General features: G+C 37.2%; 1 protein-coding gene across 1 annotated transcript in view; it reads right to left on the bottom strand.

Annotated features, from left to right (window-relative positions):
• Positions 1-677: 677 nt before the first annotated feature.
• LOC127648938 (integrin beta-1-like) overlaps positions 678-27,871 on the bottom strand; it is a 32,599-nt gene continuing 5,405 nt past the window's right edge. Inside the window, exons 2-16 of the mRNA XM_052133778.1 lie at positions 21,918-21,984; positions 20,462-20,547; positions 17,681-17,900; positions 17,140-17,310; positions 16,482-16,720; positions 15,517-15,672; positions 15,315-15,410; positions 14,386-14,475; positions 13,794-13,934; positions 12,270-12,472; positions 11,938-12,176; positions 10,799-11,021; positions 4,372-4,604; positions 4,114-4,280; positions 678-2,200 (exon numbers count right to left, since the gene is read on the bottom strand). Coding sequence (XP_051989738.1) covers positions 2,135-2,200; positions 4,114-4,280; positions 4,372-4,604; positions 10,799-11,021; positions 11,938-12,176; positions 12,270-12,472; positions 13,794-13,934; positions 14,386-14,475; positions 15,315-15,410; positions 15,517-15,672; positions 16,482-16,720; positions 17,140-17,310; positions 17,681-17,900; positions 20,462-20,547; positions 21,918-21,984 — 2,397 coding nt within the window. The 3' untranslated portion in view covers positions 678-2,134. The remainder of the gene's footprint in view (positions 2,201-4,113; positions 4,281-4,371; positions 4,605-10,798; positions 11,022-11,937; positions 12,177-12,269; positions 12,473-13,793; positions 13,935-14,385; positions 14,476-15,314; positions 15,411-15,516; positions 15,673-16,481; positions 16,721-17,139; positions 17,311-17,680; positions 17,901-20,461; positions 20,548-21,917; positions 21,985-27,871) is intronic.

Raw genomic sequence — 27,871 nt, 5'->3', positions numbered from 1 at the left:
AATAACAATAGACCTAAGAATTAAAACTATATACATACAATAACAATTAATATTTTTCTTAATAACAATTAATTAATAAGTTTCCTTGTTTTGACCAAACATACACAATTTATTCAAGTGTAAGGGCTTGTGGTTATTCCACACAGCCACAACTGTGTACTTGATAATTTGAGTTAGTACTCGAAGCCGAAGTTTAAAGAATGTATATTTGAGTTGTGATTCCAAAATGGGACATTTCAAGTATACTGTTTGATTAGGACCACTTTAATGTTTTTATTAATAACTTTATTATTTAGAGAGTAACAGTAACTTAATTAAAACTAGCAAGAATTGAAAAAAATGTAAACTTAAGTTGAGTAAACTATCCTTTTTTTATTTATTTTTTTTACAATGAGATAACTTTTAGTATTTCCATTGTGGAGGGAAACGTAGGATTTCTTGAAAGTTACTCAACACCCCAACTCGATGAAACATTCAAAAGAATCCGTAGGGCACAGACAAAAGGATTTTAGTATTCAAAATCACAGAACATAACATTTCTGCAGTTTCTTCTCAACCCGAGTGATCAATTGTGTAAACATGTTCAATCTCTAAATTCAAAATATAAAGAATTGACCTCAAATGTTTCCTTTTCTAAACAACATTGACCACAAACGCACACAGATAGCAATGCAATCCAGTGTTTTTGCTTCTTTATTTTAATAAATAACTCCTAGAAATAAAAGGGTTGCAACAGTGGGCATGATGCACAAATGAAAAAAGGCACATTAAAAAAATTGCAAAGTGTGTGTAATGTGATTAAGCAATTAAAAGCTTTAAAATAATAATAAAAAGTAAAAAATACAGAAAAAACAAGTAATCCTTCTTATAACACTGATCTTTACCAACAATAATCTGAACAGTTAGTCACCACTCTGTCTCTTTTTGGACAAAGGAAAAAAAATCAAAAATCAAATATGAAGCAAGTCCATTTACAGAGAGTAACAGAAGTATCATATTAAAATATAGTTTGTGCACAGTATGGTAAATATTTGGCATCAGTGATCGAGAGAAATTAGGGACCTGAGCTTTCGTTCTTAAAACGAATCTAAAACCTGAAATTCTTTTCATATGCCTGTACACTTACGTCTTTAATAATAAAAAAGCAACGGTTGATTGTTTCATTCACAATGCTGAAAATGTCCCTCTTATGTCTTTCAAAATCTTTCCAATGGTCACATGCCAAGTCAAAGATATTTAAATCAAACACTTGATTTTATAACACTACACCAAATGCTCTGATTGGTTGTGAACAAAAGAAGCTTGTAAAAAAAAAGCCTTTTTTGCATGACGTAATTAACAATATAGAAAATCCCTAAAACTGGTCTGTCCATTTCCGATTCATTACAATTATCAATGTGCATGATAACACGCTGACACTATAGATAGGTCATGAAACCATCCTACTTGAAGACCCAAGAAAGGCAATGCGAGTGCATCTCAGCACACAGATCTAAACATCATAGACTGGAGTCAAATCACCCAGAGTTATGCAGACAGCACAGAGTATCATCTGTGTCTACATCAACAGCGCCATGTTTTCAAACAACAGTGGTCAGCTACAGCTACGTACTATACCAGTGACAGGACGCTCCATCCACAGGTTTAAAAGCTTCCTGTTCCATCAAGGAGACAAAAAAGTGATTCATTCGACATGATTTATCGAGTGACTACTGTCAAATGTAATTTGTATAATGAAGCAGGTGTGTCCAATAATTTCAGATTATAACATGAGATTGTTTCTTTTCTTTGTGGATGGCATTCTTAATCTTTACCTGACCACATTTTGCCCACCGTGTTCGGTTTTAACATTCAGAAAAACAAGGCACAACAGACCTATGGCTAATACACCCAAAATTAAATTGAAATAAAATTGCATAAAAAAAAAAAAAATTAAAATAGTTTATACATACTGTACAGTTCCAAAACGATGCATAGAAACACAGGTTAATAGATTATACTGAACAGTGGCAAATGCACAGCCAAAAGGTGATTTAAAAACAAAAAAGAAAATACAAAAGTGAACTTCAAACTCTTCTTTTCCTCTTGAATTGTTTTGCATACAGTGTTGGTTGGAGATGGACAGATTCGCCCATTACTTGCCCTCATACTTGGGGTTCACCACTGTGGTCACAGCACTCTTGTAAATGGGATTCTCACCCTGGAGATCAACATGAAGAGCATAATTAGAATAAACTTCATATAACTATGGAGTCATCATGTTAGATCACTGCACAGCAAATATGGTAGACTTGAACATAAAACACCTGTGTATAAATTAACCAGCAAGCATCAAATAGGCTTATAATCACACAAATAATGCACTATAGGTCATACTTCCTTGCTGTTATCTTGTATACATCGTATATGACTAAAATTCTTGTTAAGTTCCTTTAGTATTAGAAAATCACAAATATGTTGACAATTCTGGTGCCACTCTGAGATAGTTCTCCAAAAACTGAAAATTCTCTCACATCTGTTTGACATTCTTTCCTCCATGGAACACAAAAGGAAACACTTAACAGAATGTTGACAGTTGAGAGCTACAGTGGAGGCAAACATTTTCAGCCAATAACAACTTGAAGTGATAGTTCACCCAAAATTTCTCCCATCATATTCTCACCCGCATGTCATCCCAAATGTGTATGACTTCCTTTCTTCTGCTGAGAAAATATTTTTTTAAATATGATCTCAGCTCGGTCCATACAATGCAAGTGAATGGTGGCTAGAACTTTGAAGGTCCAAAAATCACATAAATGCAGCATAAAAGTTATCCACATGATTTCAGTGGTTAAATCCATGTCTTCAGAAGTAATATGATAGTGTATGCTCTCATATGGAAAAGCAAATCGTCAAAATTCTACTACATTTTCGTTTTTGTGTCCCATGAAAGAAAGAATATCAAACAGGTTTGGAATGACATGAAGGGGAGTAGATGACAGATTTTTTATTTTTGGGTAAACTGTTCCTTTAAACATTCACTTACGATAGTGGGAAAGTCATAAGCAATAATAATGAAGTGTGAGTAAATGATAATACACAGGTCTGATGTGTTGTTAAAGTGACAGAGTGGAAAAGAGAAAGACATATAGAGAGAAAGCACATGCATTCAGTAAAGTACAAACTCTTGCTCAGAGTGTGACATCTTTATGTCCATAACTTGGATTGTGGAATTCATTAATAGGGCTCTTGTATATGGGGTTCTCTTGCTACATAGGAAAAGAAGCAAAGAGAAAGATGAAGAGAAATGGAGATTAAGAGAAACCGAAGACAAATTAAAAAGAAAAACAGAACGGAAGTAAAGCAAATATGAAACAAAAGCATGTATAGAGGATTGAACAAGCGCAATTCTTTGGCCAGGTCAGTGTAAAGCCTGACCTCTTGTAATTGTAGTGTGGCATGAATGACAACACAAGAACTTTGTAATACCCTAAAACTGAAACTCAACATCCTTTAGCATTAAAGAACTGCAATACTACCAGTTACCAGCAGATTACAGTAGTGCCCTCCTATGAGGCAAAAGAGGCCACACCCCACAGAATGAGGTAAGAGATCTTAAAGCAAATAGCTGCTCTCATAGTAATGTAGAGATTAAACTCCCTTGACATGAACATATACATTGCTGGAGTCCTTCCAGTATACTGCATTAGCGATTTTTTTAAATGAATGCCCTCACTGCACCTTAAAAGGCCAAAAAACAATTAAAAATGAAGAAGAAGAAGAAAAACAACAAAGTAATTTTGCAACCCAATCATTCACATTCATCAAGAAAAACAACTGGGGGGAGTGAATAAGATGCATAAAATGTAGCAAAATCAAAACATTTTCAACCTATAACATTTTAATGTGGAAATGGCCTTAATTGGGTGTGGTGCATAGATATTGAGATAAATTTAAATATTGCTCAAATATATTAAGATATATTTTTCTGGCTATATCTACATGGCTGCCACCATGAGAGGGGACCACCTTTATGTAAAATGAATAAAAATTTTACTAGGCCCTTGAAATGACTGATATGGGTTCATAGCATTTGATTGGTTATAACTTTTTAATCTTCAAACAGATACATACCGTGTCCCACTTGGCATTCATCTTCTCCTTCTCGAATTTGGCGAACTCTCTACGGTCGTGAATAATCATGAGCAGCTTCCAGATGAGCAACAGAGCTAAACCAATTAGAACAATTCCTGCAACCACACCCGCTACAATTGGGATGATGTCAGGGCCTGAAGGACACTCTGTGAACAAAAAGGAGTTAGGAAAGCATTTTTAATAATAAGATCAAACTAACGAAGAAACACAAATCCCAAAATTCCATCCCTCACTTACCAAGTTCCTCTGCCACATGGACCTCAACAGTGCTGTCGTTTTTGGTAGCATATGTGAAGAAGAACCAGCAGTCATTAGCGTCACGCTCTTTGCAGTGGTTGATGTAGGGCTGGTCATTTGGCTGAGGAAGATCTTCCTTCTTCTTCACATTCTTTAGAGAAAAGTAGTCACAGTCTTTCTTGCATGTATCTTTCTTTTCACCCGTATTAAATGCTCGGCACTGAACACACTCCCTGCAAGGGAAAAATACAGGGGAAAGCTGGTTATTTAGTCATGCTTTATAAAATTAGGGCTCTGCTCTACACCTTAGTAAGTTGCCCACCCATCAATTGTTTATATAGACAGATACCTTTAAATCCAGCATCCTAACAGAAAATTAGCTTCATAAGTGTCTGATTTGAGACTCTCTTCGTGGGCAGCAACTTGTGTCAGGGTTTCAAGGTATCTCACAATGCAAGCGTCATGTGCTGTTTTGACCTTCACATGAATAGCATTGCATAGCACGAAATGGTAAAGTACTAGATCTGCAACAGTCTCTCTTGCATCTTGTTTTCATTTTTGTACTGACATGTCCACATGGTACGGCATAATAATTGTCCAGTCAATGACGGAGCTTTGAAAGGTCAGTGGCAAAGAGTAAAAAAAAATAATTATCTTTTGGACTTTGGGCATTATATTACAATGCTCCTGTGCACTATGTGGCATTGAGGGTAAAACCTGAGACAGGCCAATTCTATTAAAATTAATGGAATAAATTAGAGGTAAAGAAGCACAGTTTATGATTCCATTGTTGTCAGATTTTACTGTTGATTTGAAATATGATCTTGGATCATAATCTTGACCAACCGTTTTGAAGATTTCATTTTTTTCCCATTCAAGTAGATAGGAGCTGCTCTTGTATGCCGTTTGTTTACATTGAAAAATAGCTGCCTGCCCTTACGGAAATCGAGAGTTAACGACAAATTTGGCGCAAACTTGCCACAAATTCGCCACTGATAAATTTCACATGCAAATAAGCTTTGCAGCAAATTGTCCATTGTTGCCAAAGGTTTGCCGGTGATTCACCACAACGAACAAAGAGATGCAAAATTCTGGCAATCATTTGCGGCAAATCAAAAGCTCTTTTTTTGTAAGGGTGAGTGTGTTCCAAAGATGGCTGCCGAGTGGACAGACTTGCTAGTAAGTCTTTGGGAATGCTGTACCTCAGCAGAATTCAAAGCATTGGAGATTGTTTAAGGGGCCTAACCCTGACATTTGATTCAAATAGTCTGATGTTAGCATGTTGCTAAGCTAACACGTAATACTGTAATATGTACAACAATATACATAGCACAGAAATATTGGCAAAATGTTACCCCCATAGTGACAATCTAGTATTGACCATTTTTCTTCTGCCAAGGTTGGAATGTGCAATTCAATATAAACAACAATAACAAAATCAACAACACCGATGGAGGACGCCAGGATCGGAGTTATACTTTTGTTAGGGCTGTTTTACATGAGTTTCGCTGCATCCAAAAAGGTAGGCAGCTCCCTAATCAGTTAATGGTTTAAACGACAGCGTTTTTAGATGAATGGAACTCCAAAGGAAACTGTCCTCTGAACGGTTTAAAAAGCACCTAATTTCATCCTACCTCAGCCCCCGAAGGCAGCATTTTCCCATTTTCAGACGCAGTCTGTGTCTTCATGTTACGGTTTTAGATTGGGCACGAGAGCCATGTGTGCGGAGCTTCGTGCTGCTGCAGCCGGAGTGAGAGATGAATTGAGTGGTCAGACTACCACGCATCAAGAGCTGAATTTAGTGGACAACATATTGAAGGCACTATAAACCTATTTATCAACACAATCTTTTACAATAAATAACTGTACTGAAATACTCACTATTTGACTTAAAAAATACATCTTGATGCAAGTTACCACACAGTAACAGGCTCGCAATACTTCCCTCAGGTAAACTAGATTTCATGACGGTATAGTGTTTAATAGAGTTCAAATACCCATTCTCGACAAACATCTGATTATTTATATCTGTCATCCCAGGAAAATATTTATGTTGTTATCCAGAAATCATTTACTTTTCTCTATAGTCACAGTACAAACAGTGTGATAAACTCAAAGTGTGTCTCCCGATGAAGTTACACACACTCCTATGTGAAATGAGTGATCCTCTTTGTATATGTTCTTTATCATCATCTCATGTTCGAGATCCACCTATGGGAAGAGACATATGTTCCGACCTCTGCTGAAGCATCCAATTTCACAAAGTCTGGCTTGACAGACAGGATGCTGACCCCACTATACTTGAGGGCTTGGACGATAAGGAGGCCATCCAGTCTGCCCAAGCTCCCCCAGTCAGCGGCTCGGCTGTTTAATCACATGCAATCCTTCTCGAGGTCTGTGATCGAGTGGCAACTCGCCTCAACTTTGAATGCCCGTCAATCAAGAGAGGGATAAGTATGACGGCAAACTCCTGGGCCGCAGTTCGCTGGAACCACCAGTTCTATGCAGTGCAGAAAAAAATCTTCCCTCCCAGTACCCAGTTCCAAAGCTGGTGGGAGATGCAATGTTGAAAGTTGCAGAAACACGGTCATCTCACAGTTTGAACAAAACACCACACACACTTCCAAAAAAGGCTGTGGCCCAAATGTGTTTCAAAAATACAAAATAAGGAAAACATCCACTGCAGAGAGCCAATGATTCTTAGCAGCCCCACATGTTGCCCACAAACTGTCCACTGGAGGGTACCATTGTACCACAAATGAGCACACTGCCCTCTATTGCAACCCAATGCAATACCCCAGCTCAGACATTGATGCTCTCATCACATTTCCGAGCTTGGCAAAGCCTGTTGGCTCCCAAATGGGTAATTCGCACAATAGCCAATGGTTACAGGCTCCAGTTTGCCCTGAAACCCCCACATTTCGGCAGAATAATTTACTTCCAAACAGGAAATCTCTGCTCATTTTTTGGAGGAAATTTCATCTCTTTTAGAGAAAGGGGCAATTCAAGTGATTCCCCCAGACAAGAGGTGGGTAGAGTAGCAAAAAACTAACTCAAGTAAAAGAACAATTATTTCAAAAACATAATTACTCAAGTAGAAGTAAAAGTACTAACATAAATAATTACTTGAGTAAGAGTAAGAAAGCATCCAATTAAAAGAGTACTCAAGCAGTGAGTAACTCGTTACTTTCACAAATGACATAATAGACATTTACTACCATATATTCCATTACATAATACACATTGAACATGTATTATATAATTATTATTAATGGAAATTCTGTCATCATTCAACATCATGTTGTGTTCCAAACCCATATGACTTTCTTCAATGCAACACAATAAGGAGATAGTAGACAGAATGTTTGCCTGAGTCACTATTTACTTTCAGTAAATGTTTATATATTATATATATATATATATATATATATATATATATATGAAAGAGAATGGTGAGCGAGACTCTCAGTCCCTAACATTCTGTCTAACATATTTTGTATTCCACATAATACATTGCCTCACACTGGTTTGGAACAATAGAGAAATGAGGACAGAATATTAAATTCTGGCTATCACTTTAAAGAGATAGTTTACCCAAAAATTTAAATTCTCTCATCATTTACTCACCCTTATGCCATCCCAGATGTGTATGACTTCCTTTCTTCTGCAGAACACAAATTCAGATTTTTAAAAGAATATTTTAGCTCTGTAGACTAAAATTGTGATGCTCCAAAAAGCACATAAAGGCAGTATAAAAGTAATCATAAGACTCCAGTGGTTTAATCCATGTTTTCAGAAGTGATATGATAGGTGTGGGTGCGAAACAGATCAATATTTAAGTCCTTTTTTGCTAGACAGCAGGGGGAGATATGCAGAGAAAAATGTGAATCACCAAAAACACAAGAAGAAAGTGAAAGTGATCTTTTTCTCATCCACACCCATCATATTGCTTCTGAAGATACTGATTTTAAGTCTTATGGATTACTTTTATGCTGACTTATGTTTGTTTGTTTAGCTTTAAAATGTTGCCACCCATTCACTTGAATTGTATGGACATACAGAGATGAGAAATTCTTCTAAAAAAAAAATCTTCATTTGAGTTCAGCAGATAAAGTCATACACATCTGGGGTTACATGAGGGCGAGTAAATAATGAGAATTGTAATTTTTGGGTGAACTATCCCTTTAAGGGCTCTTGTCAGATCTGGATGAATTTGTCAATAAGAAGAGAAGTTTGGAAACATTTCTAGTAATTATTACAGTGAAAACATGAAAATGTCCCACAAGGACATTATATATAATGCTGAAATATAATGCCTTCTTTTGATATTTCATAGCTTTTAAAGTCCTGTGTGGATTCTTATTTCAGTGTAGTTACAGTTTTCAGTGTCGTAAGTATTTAGATCGTTAGTTCTATACAGCAGTACCGCCGCTCTCTAAATGCAGAGTACACAACCTACGAAGGGCAAAAAGAGTGGTGGTGGAGTAGTGGGCTAAAGCACATAACTGTTAATCAGAAGGTCGCTGGTTCGATCCCCACGGCCACCACCATTGTGTCCTTGAGCAAGGCACTTAACTCCAGGTTGCTCCAGGGGGATTGTCCCTGTAATAAGTGCACTGTAAGTCGCTTTGGATAAAAGCGTCTGCCAAATGCATAAATGTAAATGTAAAAACCCCGATTGTGGAACACTTGCTGTGTCTGAAACCGCCCCCTATCCACTATATTGCTATTTTGTAGGAGTGTCTGAATTCTGAGTGAGCCACTTGTTCCCTTTTGTTCACTGATTCTTACCCAAAATGCACTCTAATTTCAAGTGTACATTTCAAGTACACTCGATGACAGTTCATTTCCCACAATCCACCACGGGGAAGACGTACGAGCTAGGAGTTTACTGCTTCTTTCACTCCTGCAAGGTTTTATTTTATTCTGAATGTAGTAAATTACTTTGACAAATCATTACTTGAGTTTCTAGGACTACAGCTGACTTCCCCCTCCTTTCGAGGGGGAACCCTCTCTATGGAGAATGGCGTTTCCATCTTCAAATCGCGTGCATGTTATGGGTGAGATTCGGTTAGTCAACCGTAGATCTCTTCGCCTCGTGCGAAAATGCCCAGTGTCCCATGTTCTTCTGGCTAAAGGACAAGGATGCTCCTCTGGGCATAGACGCATTAGCTCACCCGTGCCCCAATGTGATGCTCTATGCTTTTACCCCACTATGCCTTATCTCCCCCACTCTGGCCAGAGCGAGGGATCAGGCCCTTGACACTGATTCTAAAAGCACCCAGATGGCTGGCGGCATAGTTGGCAGAGATAATTCCTCTCCTTCATACCCAGCTGTGGCCAGTTCCGTTACACACGGACCTTCTGTCTCAGTCGAACTGAGAAATATACTATCCTCACCTGGACAGGGTCGCGCTCTGGGCTTGGCCTGTGAGAGGTTGAACCTGAACGCTCTAGGGTTGCCCCCCTGAGTGGTTGCCACTATTCAGAATGCCAGGGCCTCATCCACTAGGGCACTGTATGATTGTAAGTGGCAGGTTTTTGAGAGATGGTGTGATGGTGTTCAGTCTCTGATATATTATGCTTTCTGCAGGACTGTATGGATAAGGGAAAATCTTTTTCCACTGTTAAAGTCTATGTGGCAGCCATTTCTGTTTGCCACACTGGATTTGATAGTGCGGCTGTAGGGCAGGACCCTCTCATTCGCAGATTTATGAAGGGCGCGCGCCACATACTACCAGTCACTAGAAAGCTTATTCTTAATTGGGATCTCTCCATGGTGCTGGAAGTCCTGTCTCAACAGCCTTTTGTGCCCTTGGAGAGTTTTCTTTAAAACTTTTGTCTTATGAGACAGCAATGCTCCAAGCACTGGCTTCAAATAAATGTGTCAGTGATTTGCATTCACTTTCGGTGCATTCCTCGTGCATCAAATTTACCCCCAGCATAGATTGGTCTTAAGAGAGACCCTATCCTGCTTTTATGCCCAAGTACCTGCCAGCTTATATATGTGAGGTGTTAGAGCTCACCACTTTTCATCCACCTCCGTTCTCCTCTGCGGAGGAGAAGATGCTGAATGCAATCTGGGACTTGTCCATATCTCACATAGGTGAATCTCAAACACAAGATGATGTTAGAGAACTTTAGATTACGTATCTGTAACCCTGGTTCTCTGAAACATCGAGTGGAGAGATCCACCAAGCTTGCCCCGCTTGCTACAAGGAAAGCAAATATATTCACTGAAGAAATGAAGCGTGCATTGGTCCTATATGCCTTCAGGTAAGAACGGGTCCTTACAGCAGTATTGGATGCACACTCCTGTCTGTCAAGCCAGACTTGGTACAATTGGAAGACCTGAATGAATGTCCCTTCCCATAGGTCAGGGGTTCTCATCAAAAAGGGTGGTAGTGGGTGTTCAGCTAATACTCACTTGTGTTCAGTACAAACTCCGGGGCAGGTTGGGCAGATTTCGCATGTTGAGCCCTGGAACTTTGAGTCTGTACATTTACACATGCCACACTCACAGGTGCCTCGACCATTACAGATTTGTTTGTTACTGGCCAGACAGGTTGAGGTGTCAAGTGAGCAGTCACACGCACTGCCTGTGTAGTTGGCATCACAGATACACTTTCTGCACTCACATTGACCATGACCTGAAAAGACAGAAACGGATAGAAAAAGCACTTAAAGTTAACTTATCTTTTAAAGTATATGCCAATAACCTAAATATCTGAAAATCAGATTTTCAGAAGTTTGGTTCCAAAGCACAGGATTTTGAAGTATGGAAATATTTCATCCGTTTAAAAATGTGCAGATGATCGTAAACTGCATTTTTTTTTTGTGTGCAAGGCAAAATCTTCAAGTTTTGACAACTATTTGCAGAGATCAACCTTAGGATCTGCCGGTTCTTTTAGTGTCTGAAATATCGGGCTACATTCCTGCAGTATGACTGCTCCTATAATGATCTAATGAAGGAACCAATATGAGCACAGTGACTGAAGATGTTATCAACACGCCAGCCACTATCAAACAAAAATGTTGAACTACACTACCCACAATTCTGAAGGGATATCCACCAATCATAGAAGTTGCTGTTACTATGACATCCTCTTTTGCGTGGACACTCCAGGTTGTTTTTTTCCTGAACTTTTCAGAAACAGTGTTGCCAAAATTTCAATTATGTTGAAGTAACAATGTTTTTACATTTTTTTTGGAGCATTTCCATAAAATTCTGCATAAAATTATTCAAACACATAATACTCCATAGACTCTTGTTGGAAAAAGCAAACGCTTGTCAGAGAAATGGCGGACGGCAACAGTTGCTTAGATAGGATTGGTAAGAAACGCTTTTAAGGAGGGGCTTAGCAAAGGGTCAATTAAGATATCAGAACGTGACGCCTTTAACAATAATGTATATCGGTCACACAGACAACTGATGTTGCACAGTCTATGGGCTTTTCCAAAGATCTCATTGGATCCATAATCGTAAAACCTAACAGCAAACATACAGGACAGCAAAGGTTGTACATTATACAGGCTGAAGACAAAATGTAAAAAATGTAGTTGTACCTCCACAGAGCTTGTTGTTGGAGCGGTCGCAGTTGAAGTTATCACACTCACAGAACTTGCCGCTGTATCTCTCCTCGGGGTTGTCTCTTTTCTTACACTCACATGTTCCACAGACACAGTCTCCATTATTGCTGCAAATGTCTGTACCGTTATCCATACGGCAGTTTGCGTCCAAATCTTCTGTTCTCACTTCGTCTTTGCTACATTCACAAATCCCGCCAATTCGTCCCTCATTGCACCTGTATACAAGCAGAGGTCGATAAGTCTAGATTGGTATATGGAATGTATGCAAGCATGTATGGAGACACTATCAGTTTGAGAAAACATCTCACCTGCATGCTCCACACTCCAGGGTTCCATTTCCAAAGTGACATGCTGGACTGTTTGGGATTCCCTCTTTGTGACATTCACATTCACAAATGAAGTTGAGGACAATCTCTACCTCCTCGGTGAAGCCCAGTGGTTTGATCTTTATTGTCTCTGGTTTACCATTGGATGGGCAACCTTTAGTAGTGATCACTACTTCAAACGTCACCTATGACACAAAGATAAAAAACTACAAGTAGGTAAACAGCAAATGGTTTGATATCAGTGATGAGGCATGCGAGAATCAATGATGTTTGACATAGTTAATGTCAAAACTGCCATGAAATGTCTTGCCTTACCATACTGAAATTAATCCCAAGAGAAAATAAGATTTAAAGGCTACGGTGGAGGGCAAAATTTCAGTCTGTTTCTCAGATAAAGCTATTGTATGGCTTCATAAGCTCATCAAAATTTACTACGTTTACATGGACACCAGAAAGCGGCTTATTGCAATAAAGTGGTGTTCCTATTTAAATGCATTGTGTTCGAGGCTTACTATTTACTCCCGAACACATGCAGCTCGTTCAGCAAGCGACTTTCTCCAAAGCAACATATTTCCCACAACGCTTGTGTAAATAACAAACATGTCATCCGAGGAAGTCTTTGCTATTTTATTCTTTGTTGCTTTGCTTTATTTACAAAATATTCCAGAGTTGTTGCTATGTTTGTTTCCTTAATTTTCTATCATGACCCGCAGCAGAGTTGCACTGCAATAGTGGGGTTTCCTCTTACATAAAACTCTGGTACTCCCCTAATGTATGAGCTTTTACATTGGTGTGTATAAATGGATAGTTTATTGTGAATGTGCTTTTCCCACTGTACTCCCAGAAATGTTGAATTCTTTCTGCTTTGAGGACTTTTTGTTGAGTGACCTTTGATGTTTGTTATCCGGTCTGTTCACGCACAGGCACGCTCTTTAAAAACATGTAAGAACGCTGCTTATGCATTTACATGACCACGTTAGCCACATTCCTCTGAAGAAACCAAGGTGTGTTAAACCACTTTCTCTTAATCCCTTTAATGGCATAAGGAAATCTGCATTCTCACATACATGATGTTTCAGAACACGTTCAGCAAAAACCCTGGAATAAACGGTTTTCTTAAGTGCATGTAAACATGTTCATTATGAAAAAGATCACTCTAAAATCTGTGTTCCACAGAACAAAAAGTAATACATATGCTGACCGACACGAGTGTGAGTAAATGACAAATTTGACAAATCATTTTTGGTTGAAAAACTATTCTTCTAACGGCCTTGCTCAAGGGCAAAATACTGATAGGTCAAGGCTCAACTTTAGTGGGAATCGTACCTTCCAGTTACCAACCTGAGCTTTATTCATGCCACACTACTCCAGAAGGCACATAATTCTATTTAGGAAATTGTCCAATGGATAGTAAATGTACTCAACTAAATACATTGAAGCTAAACTGTCAAAAACACAACTGCATAAAGGATCGTAAAGATTTAAAAAGGCTGAAATCATTCTCACCTCATCCCCAATGGAGATGTTGGAGCACTTTCTCCCATTTTCTCCTTTTTCGCTCACCCCATTCTTGCAGTGTGAGATGTAGTAGATGGACACGCCCTCAGGCAACCTACTATTCTCCAGAATGACCTCAGAGGACAAAGACTATGAGAAGATTTAAGTTATAAACTGAGATAGATAGATAGATAGATAGATAGATAGATAGATAGATAGATAGATAGATAGATAGATAGATAGATAGATAGATAGATAGATAGATAGATAGATAGATAGATAGATAGATAGATAGATAGATAGATAGATAGATAGATAGATAGATAGATAGATAGATAGATAGATAGATAGATAGATAGATAGATAGATAGATAGATAGATAGATAGATAGATAGATAGATAGATAGATAGATAGATAGATAGATAGATAGATAGATAGATAGATAGATAGATAGATAGATAGATAGATAGATATATATATATATATATATATATATATATACACACACAGGGTAGTCTGTATAAAAACACTGTGGAGAAATTAATAAAGTATTTCAAGCATTCTGTTTTTCAAATTTTTCAGATCTTGAGATCTACTCACATTATATGCATCGATAATGAGTCTTATCACATTGCTGGAGTTTGAGGATAATGTTCCCACAGCAGACTTTGGAATGAGGTTTTTTAATTCCTGCAGATTAAAAAAAATATTTTTATTTCATTTAATATTTTATTTTCAAAAGCAGAACACAAGTGTCAAAACCAGACGAGATGCAGTATGTTTCCAGGGACAAGCAATTTTTTTTCCAAACAGAAAGCAAAAATGCTTTGTGATGTGGCACACAGTTTTGTGTAGTAATGGACTACATGTAATCTGGATTATGAAATCATAAATACAAAATGACTGACTTAAATTGCTAAAAAGCACTTGTAAATGTGTAAACGTGTGTAATCAGATTACAGTTACTTTTTATGGATACATGATTACATATATATTACATTATCTATCAGACAAGAGGTGCAAAATGGGTGGAGAGTCTTGGCTGAAGGACTGACAAAAAGCTAATTGTTGCCTACTAATGTTTATGAAAGGAGTGTAAATAGGTCAAATACAATTATTGGTTAAAATGAGATTTTACAAAACATGCAGTAAGTAATCCAAAAGTAACCAAAATACATAACCTAAGTAAAATTCATCTAAAACCTTATTTTACTAATTACAATTAAATTACATTTGTAATCAGTACCAGATTACATTTCAGAAGTAATCCAACCAACAATGACAGCACAATGCATATTTATGTTTAGTATACAATTATGTTGAGCAGGAAATTGGACTAATGTGATTTCACTGTGGGTGAGGCTACCTTGTACGAAGGCAAAAAAAGAGAAACAAAGCAAAAACTGTCCTGTCACTTTATCGCATTGCTTCTAGTTAGGACATGGGGTTACAGAATCTGACTCTGTTAATATTTATATTTCATATAAATATTAATAATAATATAAATATTTTAGTTTGCGTTTTATTACCTGGTAAACAGGCTGGAACTCTTCAGTTACTGCAAAAATGGTCTGAATGTTGTTTTCACTTAGTTTTTGAACTAGATGAGCGATGGATGGATAGTCCTAGAAAGAAGGGAAAGAAATTAGACATCACAGATTCATTGAGAGTAATTCAGAAAGAAGTCTTATACAGAAATAAGAGAAAACTCACTAAGTATTACACACTTACATAGTAGTGGCTCATAGTGTACATGTCATTCTCCAGATGGCATTTCCCGTCATTAGGAAGTACGATGCCACCCAGTTTTCCATCTCCAGCAAAGTGGAATCCAGCATCCGTGGAAAATACAAGCAGACGTGTTACATTTCTCCAGCCGATCTGATTCTGATATAAGAAAACATATACTTTAGTGACTCTGTTAAAACTTCCCAATACAGCAGGGTTAGAACAAGCCCACTTCACTTCAGCTTGTCTGAAGCTCCTCCTTGGACATATACCAATATATGTATTATGCATCATATCCTGAGACTAATTTGCAGTGTTGGGGAGTAACTCATTTAAAAAGTTGCGATGCCACAAACTTAACTGTATTTTTCAGAAGCTTCACAGTAGTTCAGTCTGATTCATTCTAGTGAACCGGTTCATTTAGATGAACAGATTCAAGAAAAAGAAAAAAAAGTCAGATATGAATATCTGTGCTGCATTTTTAGGTCTTTTACTAAAAAATATTTAGTTAAGTGCTGCAGTTCATTAATCTGTTCTTGTCTCAGTAATGAGTCTTGACTATAAAATTGGGTTTGTGTTTTGTAGCGTTTTTGTTTTATCGGTTCAAGTTTAATGCTGTCCATCTAATTGAGATAGTCCATCCATTAAAAAAACCTTTGCATTTGTGACAGAAAATGCATTAAATTATTAATTATAAACTCAGATATTTTTACATTTAAAATACATCACCCTCTTACGTAGCTTCAATATAGTAAGTTACTTTTTGTTAGTAGTGTAGTTAACTACTTTGCCAAAATAGCAAAGTGCCATGCACATTTCATTTGACTGTAGTTGAACTACTTTATTAGTATAATGAGCTTCTCTTAGCTTAGCCAGATAGTGTTTCAAAACAGCTGACACTTCTGGTACAATATGAATATTTAGGCCTAGTGTGTAAAAAATAAAAAAATAAATAAATAAAATCTAACCCCACAGACAGCAACTTGCATGATGGCATCGAACCCTCCCTCTGGAGAGTCCAGGTTTCCGGAAATCTGCTGCATGCTAACAAGGTTATTAAACTTGTATCCCTCAGAGGTAAGACTCAGCACGTTTTTATAGCTGAATGGGCTGGTGCAGTTCTGGTCTGATGTACAGGGGTTTAAAAGCTTGGCCGGTGTAGTGCTAATGTATGGCATAACGGTTTTCTCAACAAAGGAGCCAAAGCCTAGAAAGAGACATTACAGAAAATAATTTAATTCATGAAAAAATACAATTAACATTTAATTTTAATAATAAAACTAATGAGAAATCTAGCAGCAAGTCTGCCTATGAGTTAACACACCAATAGTGCAAATCCCACTGACAAAAAAAGAACTATGGTGGTACCAATTTTTTGGACATGGTGTCATGGTAATACTATGTTTTTTTGCTTTTTGTTTGGGACATGTCCAATAGTAGTACCATGATATTCTTTGAAGTACCACTGAAGTGCCATACAGATTTCATGGTACATGAATACGGTAACCATTCAGTACAATGGTACAACCATCTGTATTGTCACAGTATTTTTAAGGCCTGTAGTCCAATTAAGAACAATTCCAATGTTCTTAATTTATGACAAAAAAATGTTTTGAGGTTCCTTACCGATCCTGAAGTCAGACGTGATTTCTTGCATTTCCTTCATCAGGTCAGTTCCAAGGTTTTTAACGTTCTCTAAATCATCTTTCATAGAGTAGCTGAGGTCCATCAGGTAGTATAGATCTATGGGATAATCTTCAGCCCTCTTGAAATTCAGAGTAAAGTTCTGAGCTTCCCCTGGATTGGAATGATAAGAGTTTGGGATTAGACTGCATTTACAACCAGTATACATTTTTAACAAGCAGTGTCATTTTTTTCTCTGGAGCTCTACAGGAAGAGAGGCTCCACATGACATCAGTATTTTTTAGGTTATGACACCATGCAAAAACTAAGTAAAGGATAATGTATACTGCCCAAGAAAGGCAAAACACACTTACTACACCAACACTGAAATTGAAAAAGTTACCTTAAAAGCTATTTTCTCACTCCTGTTTTCTTCGAATATGAGTATAGTTGAGCCAAAGTTTGACCTATCAAAATCAAGTATTCCAGAGAGCTGTGCAATACTAGGTGTTGTTAAAAGAGTTGAGGTGGGGGAAGACAGTACCTGATCGCAGGTTCAAGGTGAGTTTCTGTGGCTGAATCTGGGTGATCTGGTCGGCATTTATTTTTTCACCTTCTCTTTTACGGTTAGTAACAGGTCGGTTCTTGTTGATGGTAACATTTCCATGAGGGTTTTCTATGTTGGCCAGAGAACAGCCTTTCTTGATCAGAGAATCAAACTCATCACAACGAGTGGATTTCTGTTCTCCCTGTTTCAGAAAGTTCTGCAAATTGAGGAAAGGGGGGAAAGGAAATAGAAAAAAAGGGTGACAAGGGAGAAAGAGGGATAAAGACATTAGTCCCTTTCTCAGATTCAGTACCGGTACTTCTCCCTTAGGAAATTTCTTGACGAGGACTTTCAATGAAAGTGAATGGTGGCCAGAAATTTGAAGCTCCAAAAATCACAAAGACAGCATAAAAGTAATCCATACGACTCCAATGGTTTAATATACGTCTTCTGAAACGATGCAATCACATTGGGTGAGAAACAGATACAATGTCAATCCTTTTATACTTTAAATCTTCACTTTCACTTTCAGAATGTGAACAGCTGATCTGTTTCTCACCCACACCTATCATATCGCTTCTGAAGACATGGATTAAACTACTGGATTCATATTAATTACTTTTATGGTGCCTTTATGTGATTTTTGGAGCTTGAAATTTCTGGTCACCATTAACTTGCACTGTATCGACCTACAGAGTGGAGATATTCTTCTAAAAAATCTTTGATTTAAGCAGAAAAAGAAAATCATACACATCTGGGATGGCATGAGGGTGAGCAACTTGTTGAGAGAATTGACATTTTTGGATGAAGTACCCCTTTAAGTTCAGTTTAGTGATCGTACACTTCCTTGTTTCTTTAATGTGGTCTGTGTAAAAGAGATGATTGGTCCTTCCTGCCCTGCATTAATCTGAGCCACATGGCAGGAACAGACATTCAGGACACTGACTCACTAACACAGGAGGAATATTCTCTCATATTCTTCCACTGGAATGACTCAAACTACCTGGGTGATAATCAGCTAAGGCTGAATAAAGATGGGCTGGGAGGTGATGTCACTTAAGAAATTACAGACAGCAGGTTCCTTAGGATGATCCGTTCTCTCAAAAATTTTGATTTCCACCACAGAATTGTTCGTAGAACAATCTGCATCATTATAGTTTCACATTTATATTTTGTTTTGTACTTTGAATTTAGAGTTAGATCTGGGTATTAATACAGATTTCCCTATTCGATTCCTATTCACAAGCTCTCGATTCAATTCCAATTCTATATCAATTCATATGGGTATATATTAAGATTATATCCCTTTTGCTTACATATGAAAGAAATGATGTTCCAGCTAATGCGGTTAATTATACAGGAGACTTTCTAACTTGGTATATTATGAAAATATTCATTTTACTAACTATATTTTTTTTCATTTTCATAATTTTGAACACAAATGAGCTTTTTAAAAATGAACAAATCCATGTATTCAATCAAGAAATTTGATAATATATTACATATTTTCATTTTTGTTACATGTTTATGAACATAATTTGTGATATTTACAGATATTTACATTGATTTGTTGAACATGTTTTTAAAACTAGTACCGTCTCTTTAAGAAAGCCATTATTTCTCTAAAGAGCGTCTGTAAATGAACGCATGTTAACGAGAGAGAATTTAATTGAATTTCATCGGTCCTATGCGTAATTAGAATTAAATGTTTCTTTTTTTGTTGTTTTTGATCACCTACTGGCTTTAAACAACAGAAAGGGTATTAAAAAAATACATTATTCAGTGATGAATGGGGTCCCGTGGATCTTGTCTTTGGACACACAGAACGAGTCAAACCAATTTCTTTGATCTCAACACGCAGTGAAAGGATTTCACTGCTGAATAATCCACCATTACACTACACAATTGCTGGTGAGTGAAATGTAGACATTTCCAGCCAGTTGCCAAAAATATGAATTTTTGTTGCATAGTGCAAAATTCGGTTGCTAATACAAGCGATTTCCTCTCAGTGCAGTAAAGGGTTGCGCTAAGAGTAAAAAATGTATCTTGGAATCGCAATGAATCGGAAATGTTTGTCTACATGAAATGTCTATATTTTTAACCACTCCTAGTTTTTGTTGTTCATAAATAGGTTTTATTTTGTTGGTATTGTACACCATCAAAAAATGCAACAACTGAATCATGATGTCAATCAGACGGCCACTTCTTGTCTAATTAAGAATACACCGATAGACAGGCTTGGGATATTAATTCTACACAAAAACTAAAGTTGATTTATTTTTTATTAATAAGTGCACAGTTATAGATTTAGTTTAGTTTTCGTTTTTTTGCAAACTACCATTTTTATTTAAGACTTAGGTTTCATTCTGTCATCATTTACTCACCCTCATGTCGTTCCAAACCTGACTGACTTCTTCAGCGAAATACAACAGGATACTTTTAAGAATGTTCAAGCTAAATGGTGTAAATGGTGACAGAGACTGTCAATCCCTAACATTCTGCCTAGCATCTCCATGGAAGCATAAGAAGCCAAATGTGTTTGGAGTAAATGACTTTAGGGTGAAATACCCCTTTAATGAAAATATTTCTTCACCTCTAGTTTTTGCTAACCATATTTACCATGAGAATCACAGGATGTCCTCTGCAATTGTTACAGACTTGTAAAAACAAATTACCAGGCCACCGGAAATGGTTCCCTCCTCTATAACATATTTTCCCTCAATGCAAATAGTTACAAAAGCAGCAATTTCCTTCTATAATGGTTTTGTCTGCACTTACCACATCTGTACACCAGACACAACGCTCTCCGGCCTGAATACATTCTCCACAGGACTGGGCCGAGGCTTTGGTGCATTCATTTCCATCTGCACACATGACAAAAAAACATCCATCATCATCATTCTAAATGCCCTCCCAGTAATCACACAGGAAATCTAAAGCAAAGTACATTTAATATCTAACACTTTGGCCAGGCCATGTGCAATATGATTCTCTCTCATGGGACTCCCATTCTAAAATAGTCACTTCTCCAGAATACCAAAGGTTCTAGAGCAGCCATATGCACATGGTCATGTGAACTGTTTTTAATGATGACAATCTTAAAGCTTTCCCTAAAGACATCATGCGATCCGTGAGGTTAATGCACCTAGAATAGACTGTGCAGAACTGCAGCAGATCGCTAGATAAAAGACGTTAAGACCAATCTGCTTTCTTACAACAATTCTGGGCAATCAGTCCATGAAAGATTTTCTTGGATTATGCAATGCAGTATATCACTTAGGTATTTTTGGAATAAGAATCATTGTGAATGTCTAACAGATGATCTGGAAAGTATTTTAAGGATTTTATCAGACTCCTCCCAGGTGCACCAACACACACATGTGGCTACAAAAATCTCAATATTTTTCAGCCTACTGATAAAATGTTATATGCAGTATATCTAGATATTTATGTATTAGCTTCATAATGGTTTAAAAAATGTTTTTTTGTTTTTATCAAAAAGGAAGCATCTTTTTATCCAAACAACCATTTTAAACAGCAATATTTTAGAGGCATTGAATAAAAATCTATTTAAAAATATTTTTTCACTAAAACAAAGGAGAATGAGATTAATAAAAATCATTATGTACCGTATTCAATTTTTGTGTGTGTGTGTGTGTGTGTGTGTGTGAGAGAGAATGAACACAGTGTGCAAAAACTACTTATTATATAATATAATATTATAATAATATATAACTGCAAATTTTTTGGAACCCAGTTGAATATTGTATAATACTAACTTATTACTGTGGGACCCAGTCAAGTTTATTATAATATAATAATGGATTATCATTATTATATAGAGGATTAGATTTGTTTTATATACAGTATACAATTTGTATATGTACTGTAAATACAAATGCAAATAGCAGGTCCAAAAGTCTATTAACTTTTCCCTATTTAAACCTGGAAATATAAAAAGGTTTAGGAATTTGAATAATTTAAAACAAAGTTAAGAAACAAAGCCATTAGTTGATCACAACAGCCTCCTATTGGATGCTAAATCACGTTTGAAATTCACTCTGGATATAAAAGCATTTGCTAAATGCCTTAAATGTAAACCAAAATTGTTGTGCTGATTAAAATTGTTTCATTAGAAATTATGTATTTGCTAAATGCAATTTAGAAGCATTTTCACAAGTGTTCTCTAACCACACTGTATAAGACTAATGAGTTTACAATCTGAAGTTCTTACCTAGTTGTGCCCTGGTGTGTGACAACAGTCCAAGCAGAACAAAGATCAGGATCAACCGCAAGTCCATCTAAAAACAACACAAAACAAGAGTCAAATATCATCTACGACAATGAGACAAAATCACTTGTCAAAAGTTTTCCTTATTAGCATTCTATATATTAAGTTATAATTTTTGTACATTATTATTTAGAGAAATAGTTTAAAGATTAATGTGCAATTTCACTAGCAAAAAATTATTATGGTATTACCAGTTTTATGGAAATGGTAGCTCCACGGTTTTCCTATATGTTTTTTGTAAGGGTGTGTTCAGTGTTTTCAAAGACATGCACGGTGATTTTTTTTTTTTTAGGTGATAGGAGAAACAAGTGCACACATAACATTACAGTGATACACAGAATATAAAATAAGGTAAGAGTATAAATAGACACTAAAATATAGGACATATAACATCAGGGTTGCTGCAGAGTTGTTACAATTAAATTGAAGATCTTTTTCAAGACCTGAAGAAATAAAATGAATACCGTATCCCCATACCAAAAACAAACTAACTCTAAATTAACTAATAAATCATGTCACAGACTCTTACTTAAACAGACAGGGGACATTCAACATGGCCTTAACTTTGTTTATCATTAAAACATGGTAGACTACACTCACCTAAAGGATTATTAGGAACACCATACTAATACTGTGTTTGACCCCCTTTCGCCTTCAGAACTGCCTTAATTCTACGTGGCATTGATTCAACAAGGTGCTGAAAGCATTCTTTAGAAATGTTGGCCCATATTGATAGGATAGCATCTTGCAGTTGATGGAGATTTGTGGGATGCACATCCAGGGCACGAAGCTCCCGTTCCACCACTTCCCAAAGATGCTCTACTGGGTTGAGATCTGGTGACTGTGGGGGCCATTTTAGTACAGTGAACTCATTGTCATGTTCAAGAAACCAATTTGAAATGATTCGAGCTTTGTGACATGGTGCATTATCTTGTTGGAAGTAGCCATCAGAGGATGGGTACATGGTGGCCATAAAGGGATGGACATGGTCAGAAACAATGCTCAGGTAGGCCGTGGCATTTAAACGATGCCCAATTGGCACTAAGGGGCCTAAAGTGTGCCAAGAAAACATCCCCCACACCATTACACCACCACCACCAGCCTGCACAGTGGTAACAAGGCATGATGGATCCATGTTCTCATTCTGTTTACGCCAAATTCTGACTCTACCATCTGAATGTCTCAACAGAAATCGAGACTCATCAGACCAGGCAACATTTTTCCAGTCTTCAACTATCCAATGTTGGTGAGCTCTTGCAAATTGTAGCCTCTTTTTCCTATTTGTAGTGGAGATGAGTGGTAACCGGTGGGGTCTTCTGCTGTTGTAGCCCATCCGCCTCAAGGTTGTGCGTGTTGTGGCTTCACAAATGCTTTGCTGCATACCTCGGTTGTAACGAGTGGTTATTTCAGGCAAAGTTGCTCTTCTATCAGCTTGAATCAATCGGCCCATTCTCCTCTGACCTCTAGCATCAACAAGGCATTTTCGCCCACATGACTGCCGCATACTGGATGTTTTTCCCTTTTCACACCATTCTTTGTAAACCTTAGAAATGGTTGTGCGTGAAAATCCCAGTAACTGAGCAGATTGCGAGATACTCAGACCAGCCCATCTGGCACCAACAACCATGCCACGCTCAAAATTGCTTAAATCACCTTTCTTTCCCATTCTGTCATTCAGTTTGGAGTTCAGGAGATTGTCTTGACCAGGACCACACCCCTAAATGCATTGAAGCAACTGCCATGTGATTGGTTGATTAGATAATTGCATTAATGAGAAATTGAACAGGTGTTCCTAATAATCCTTTAGGTGAGTGTATATGCAAGTTTAATATCCTCAAGACATGTTTTCCACATTTATATCACATTAAAATAGGTTTATGTACATTACATAAATAAATACAAATTAGATGTCGAACGACACTGGATTGTGCTGATTTGATAGTGTGTTGAAAGTCAGTTAGTCTGCAAACAGTTATGAAATTGGTAGCCTATATTACATGTTCTTAGCATTTCCTTCCTGTGATGGGGAGGGGTCAGACAGAGGCTACAAGAGTACACATTTAAATTAAATTCCAGATGCACTTTATGAGGAGATTTGATTCATAGTGTGGAACTTTTCACTTTAAAGGCACTTTGAAATACACCGGGGACTCTTATTTTAAAATGCTTACACTTCACTACTTCCAGCTGCTCAAACAAACAAACAATGGATATAAAATGTGCACTCCTTCAATCATCTACAACATATTACAATATAAACAATTAAAAGTAAACAATGTCATATTTCATCAACACTACATCATCATCAACAGTTGATCTTTAGTGGTTGCTTGTCATAAATTTCCGATATGGCTTGATGACTGTGAACTGCTCTTGCAACATCTGAAAATACAACAGTGCGTTTGCATATTTCATGCATTTATTTCATTAAATCATATTCTTTTGAAGTTTGATAATCACGTTAGGTCATATCACGATTCCTGTCTTTCCGCCCACAAATTTAAGACCTCTTTAAAAAATTTAGACTTTTGTTGTATCATTTAAGATATTTAAGACTTTTTATGACCTTACATTTTGGAAAAAAAATTATTTAAGACATTTTAAGACCAAGTATATGCGGGAACCCAGACCATAGAATGGCGTATGTACATGTGCAAATGGTAATATGTGTGCAAGGTAGGTGTATGTACAGTTATTGATTGATCTTGCCTAGGGTGCCAGAATGGTCTGAATCGGCCCTTTACATGAGATATTTATTTACATTATTGCACTATGGGGGAGTCCTGAAGGCAGATTAATGGTTCATGTGGTAAATGGCCTGAGGCTAGAAACTGTTCTTGTGCCTGGATGTCCTGACGCTCAGTACTCTGTAGCGCCAGCCAGAGGGCAACAGTTCAAAGAGTTTGTGGGCAGGATGTGTGAGGTCCAGAATGATTCTACATGCATGTTTCCTTACTCTGGAGATGTACAGGTATTGAAGGGTGGGCGGGAGGCACAAATAATCCTCTTAGCAGTCCTGACTGTCCGTTGTAGTTTCCTTCAGTCTGATTATTGGCTGAATTAACCAGACAGTTATAGATGTACACAGGACAGACTCTATAGAGGTTTTGTATGATTTTGCTCACTTTTGGGTATAAACTTGTCCCCAAACTATAGCTTAGTGCACACACACACACGCGCTTCGCACAGTAAAGGCCCAGTAAACAGTGTTGCCTTTCAAATATTCTTTTAACCACATACGCTTATCTAAAGGGTAAATATTACAAGAATGTTCATGCCTGGGCCATATTTCCCCTCAAAAAGAAAATGAAAATTTGCTTAAAACAGTAGCCCATTTTAATCATTTTAAGAGGTTTTGCTTATAATATAATTGTTTAATTTATCATCGACACCAAGGATAACTTACATTACATTTTCACCACAGGGACAATCCAATGTTTAGAAAAGACTGAACTCAAAAGTTACAGATTTAAGGTTTAGTTCACTTAAAAAGAACATCCTGTCCTCATTCACCCACACTCTTGTTGTTATAACACACATTACTTTTTTTTTTTTTTTTTGTGGAACACTATCCCTTTGGTCTAAGAGCTTGTGAAGGCCCAAATTCCACAAATCACACACATTAGGCTGGCTAGAATCTTGATGTAATTTACACTTCTGTTACTTCAGCCAGCAATGAGACATACACTGGCCAACATTCCAGTTTGTAAGATCTAGACAAGTACGCAAAACGTCTTCACAGAGAGAGCGCGAGTGAGATCTACCCCCATATTTGGTAAGACGATGGATTTGCCCTGCCCATGAAACACATCACTGCTGGAGCACAAAGAAGAGGAGGATCTATTGCTTCAATAATCTATCGAGTGTTTGGTCTCCAGTGCCAAAGAGTGTTGATTTGACCATTTTAGGCATAACAGTGAGCACAAACCTATACAAAAACACAATGTTTTCTAAACATAAACACTTCAGATGCAGGTGAGATCATTTTTACAGTAATGAGAAATACATCCACACAGCAGGGGCAAATATAGCAAAACTTTAGCAACTTTAACTGCATGTGACGGGAATCATACAAACACACAGACTATTTCTATTGGAACCATAAGCATTTCAGTGTGCGTCAACTGCAGTAGACTCAACCGTTACTCTATCTGCATAAACACACAAACAGTGACCTGTGAACGCTTGAAGATAAGTGAACAGAGCTTCTTTCAATACACTGCGAGTGTTAATTTTGAACTTATACAGAATCCAAAGACAAGTCTGTGTATAAGTGAGGGGCATACACAAACACACAAAACATGAGGGACATTGAGTAATTAGCCTTGTCCCATGCCTCTATCTTTACACGCATTTACGTACAGTGGCAAGAAAAAGTATGTGAACCCTTTGGTTTTCTGCATTAACTGGTCATAAAATGTGATCTCACCTTCATCAAAGTCACAAGTATAAACAAACACAATGTACTTGCGCCAACAACACGCAAAAAAATATATGCCTTTATTGAGCACATCCCTAAACATTCACAGTGCTGTGGAAAAAGTAAGTGAACCCTTAGATTTAATGACTGGTTGATCCTCCTTTGGCAGCAATAACATCAACCAAGCGTTCCCGGTAACTGCGGATTAGACCTGTACAATTTTGGACCATTCTTCCTTACAGAACTGCCTCAGCTCAGCCATATTCTTAGGATGTCTGGTGTGAACAGCTCTCTTGAGGTCATTCCACAGCATCTCTATTTTGTTAAGGTCTGGGCTCTGACTGGGCCACTCCAAAAGGTGGATTTTCTTTTTTTTTAAGCCATTCTGTAGTGGACTTACATCGATGTTTAGGGTCATTGTCCTGCTGCATCACCTAACTTCTACTGAGCTTCAGCTGGTGCACAATCACCCTGACATTATCCTGTAGGATATCTTGATAAACTTGGAAATACATTTTTCCCTCGATAATGGAAAAAGGTCAAGGCCCCGAAGCACCCATACCTCCAATCTCGTTTTATGCCAGGTTTGCCAACCTGCTAAAAAAAAAATTGTATTTGTCTGCTACAAATGGACCACAGTATATTTACAACTAAACAAACTAATTAAGCAATTATTTACATTAAAATAGTGAGGGGGTAAATTCATTTAAAAAAAAATTCAACCCACATAAGAAATTATGGTCATCTAATATAGAAGTGTCATTTCACATAAGAATATCCTACATTTTCTTTTTGAAGAAAAAAAGACAGAGAGAGAGAGAGAATGTATATTCCTCTTTTATATCCTCCCATTTATTGAGGGAAACATTTGTGCTGCAAATATTGTGAATTTGCACACAGGAGACAGAGCAAGAGCCAAATATGTGTGACGATAATCATTGTTAAAAGTGGAGTAAAAAAATGTCAAGGAACGAAAACCAGAAAAAAACAATTTTTTTCAGAACATAACTGAAAACTGGAGCAAAGTCTCTTTCAGTTGTTACGGAGTGAAATCTTTATGCTGGTAACCAGTTTATTTTGTTCCAATTTTTCTCATGAAACCAAAGACCAAAGGGTTTATCACAGTAATTTGTGGAATTACACCACTTATACTGTTGCCCCAAAAATGGGGCTTCTTTCTTTTAAGTAGAACATGATAAGCACGTGGTTTGATCCTGAAGGAAACCGCTGCATCACACATTTCCTTGGATGTGGCCTTTTGTGACATGCTAAAGACCTTTTAGACAACTATATATAATTACTACATATACATGCGTGATTAATCCTGATGGAAGGAAAATATTGAGGTAAAAAGTACATTTCTCAGTTGTTTCCAAGTCTTCACTGAACTATTGTTAGGTATAATGCAGTAATACAGATTTCATGCTTCTGGCTTTTGACAGAGAAGGAGATCTGTAATTATTTATTTTAATTAGTT

This window comes from Xyrauchen texanus, chromosome 9, assembly GCF_025860055.1.
Source record: "Xyrauchen texanus isolate HMW12.3.18 chromosome 9, RBS_HiC_50CHRs, whole genome shotgun sequence".
NCBI classification, from domain to species: Eukaryota; Metazoa; Chordata; class Actinopteri; order Cypriniformes; family Catostomidae; genus Xyrauchen; species Xyrauchen texanus.
This window is presented reverse-complemented; position numbering and strand designations above follow the sequence as displayed.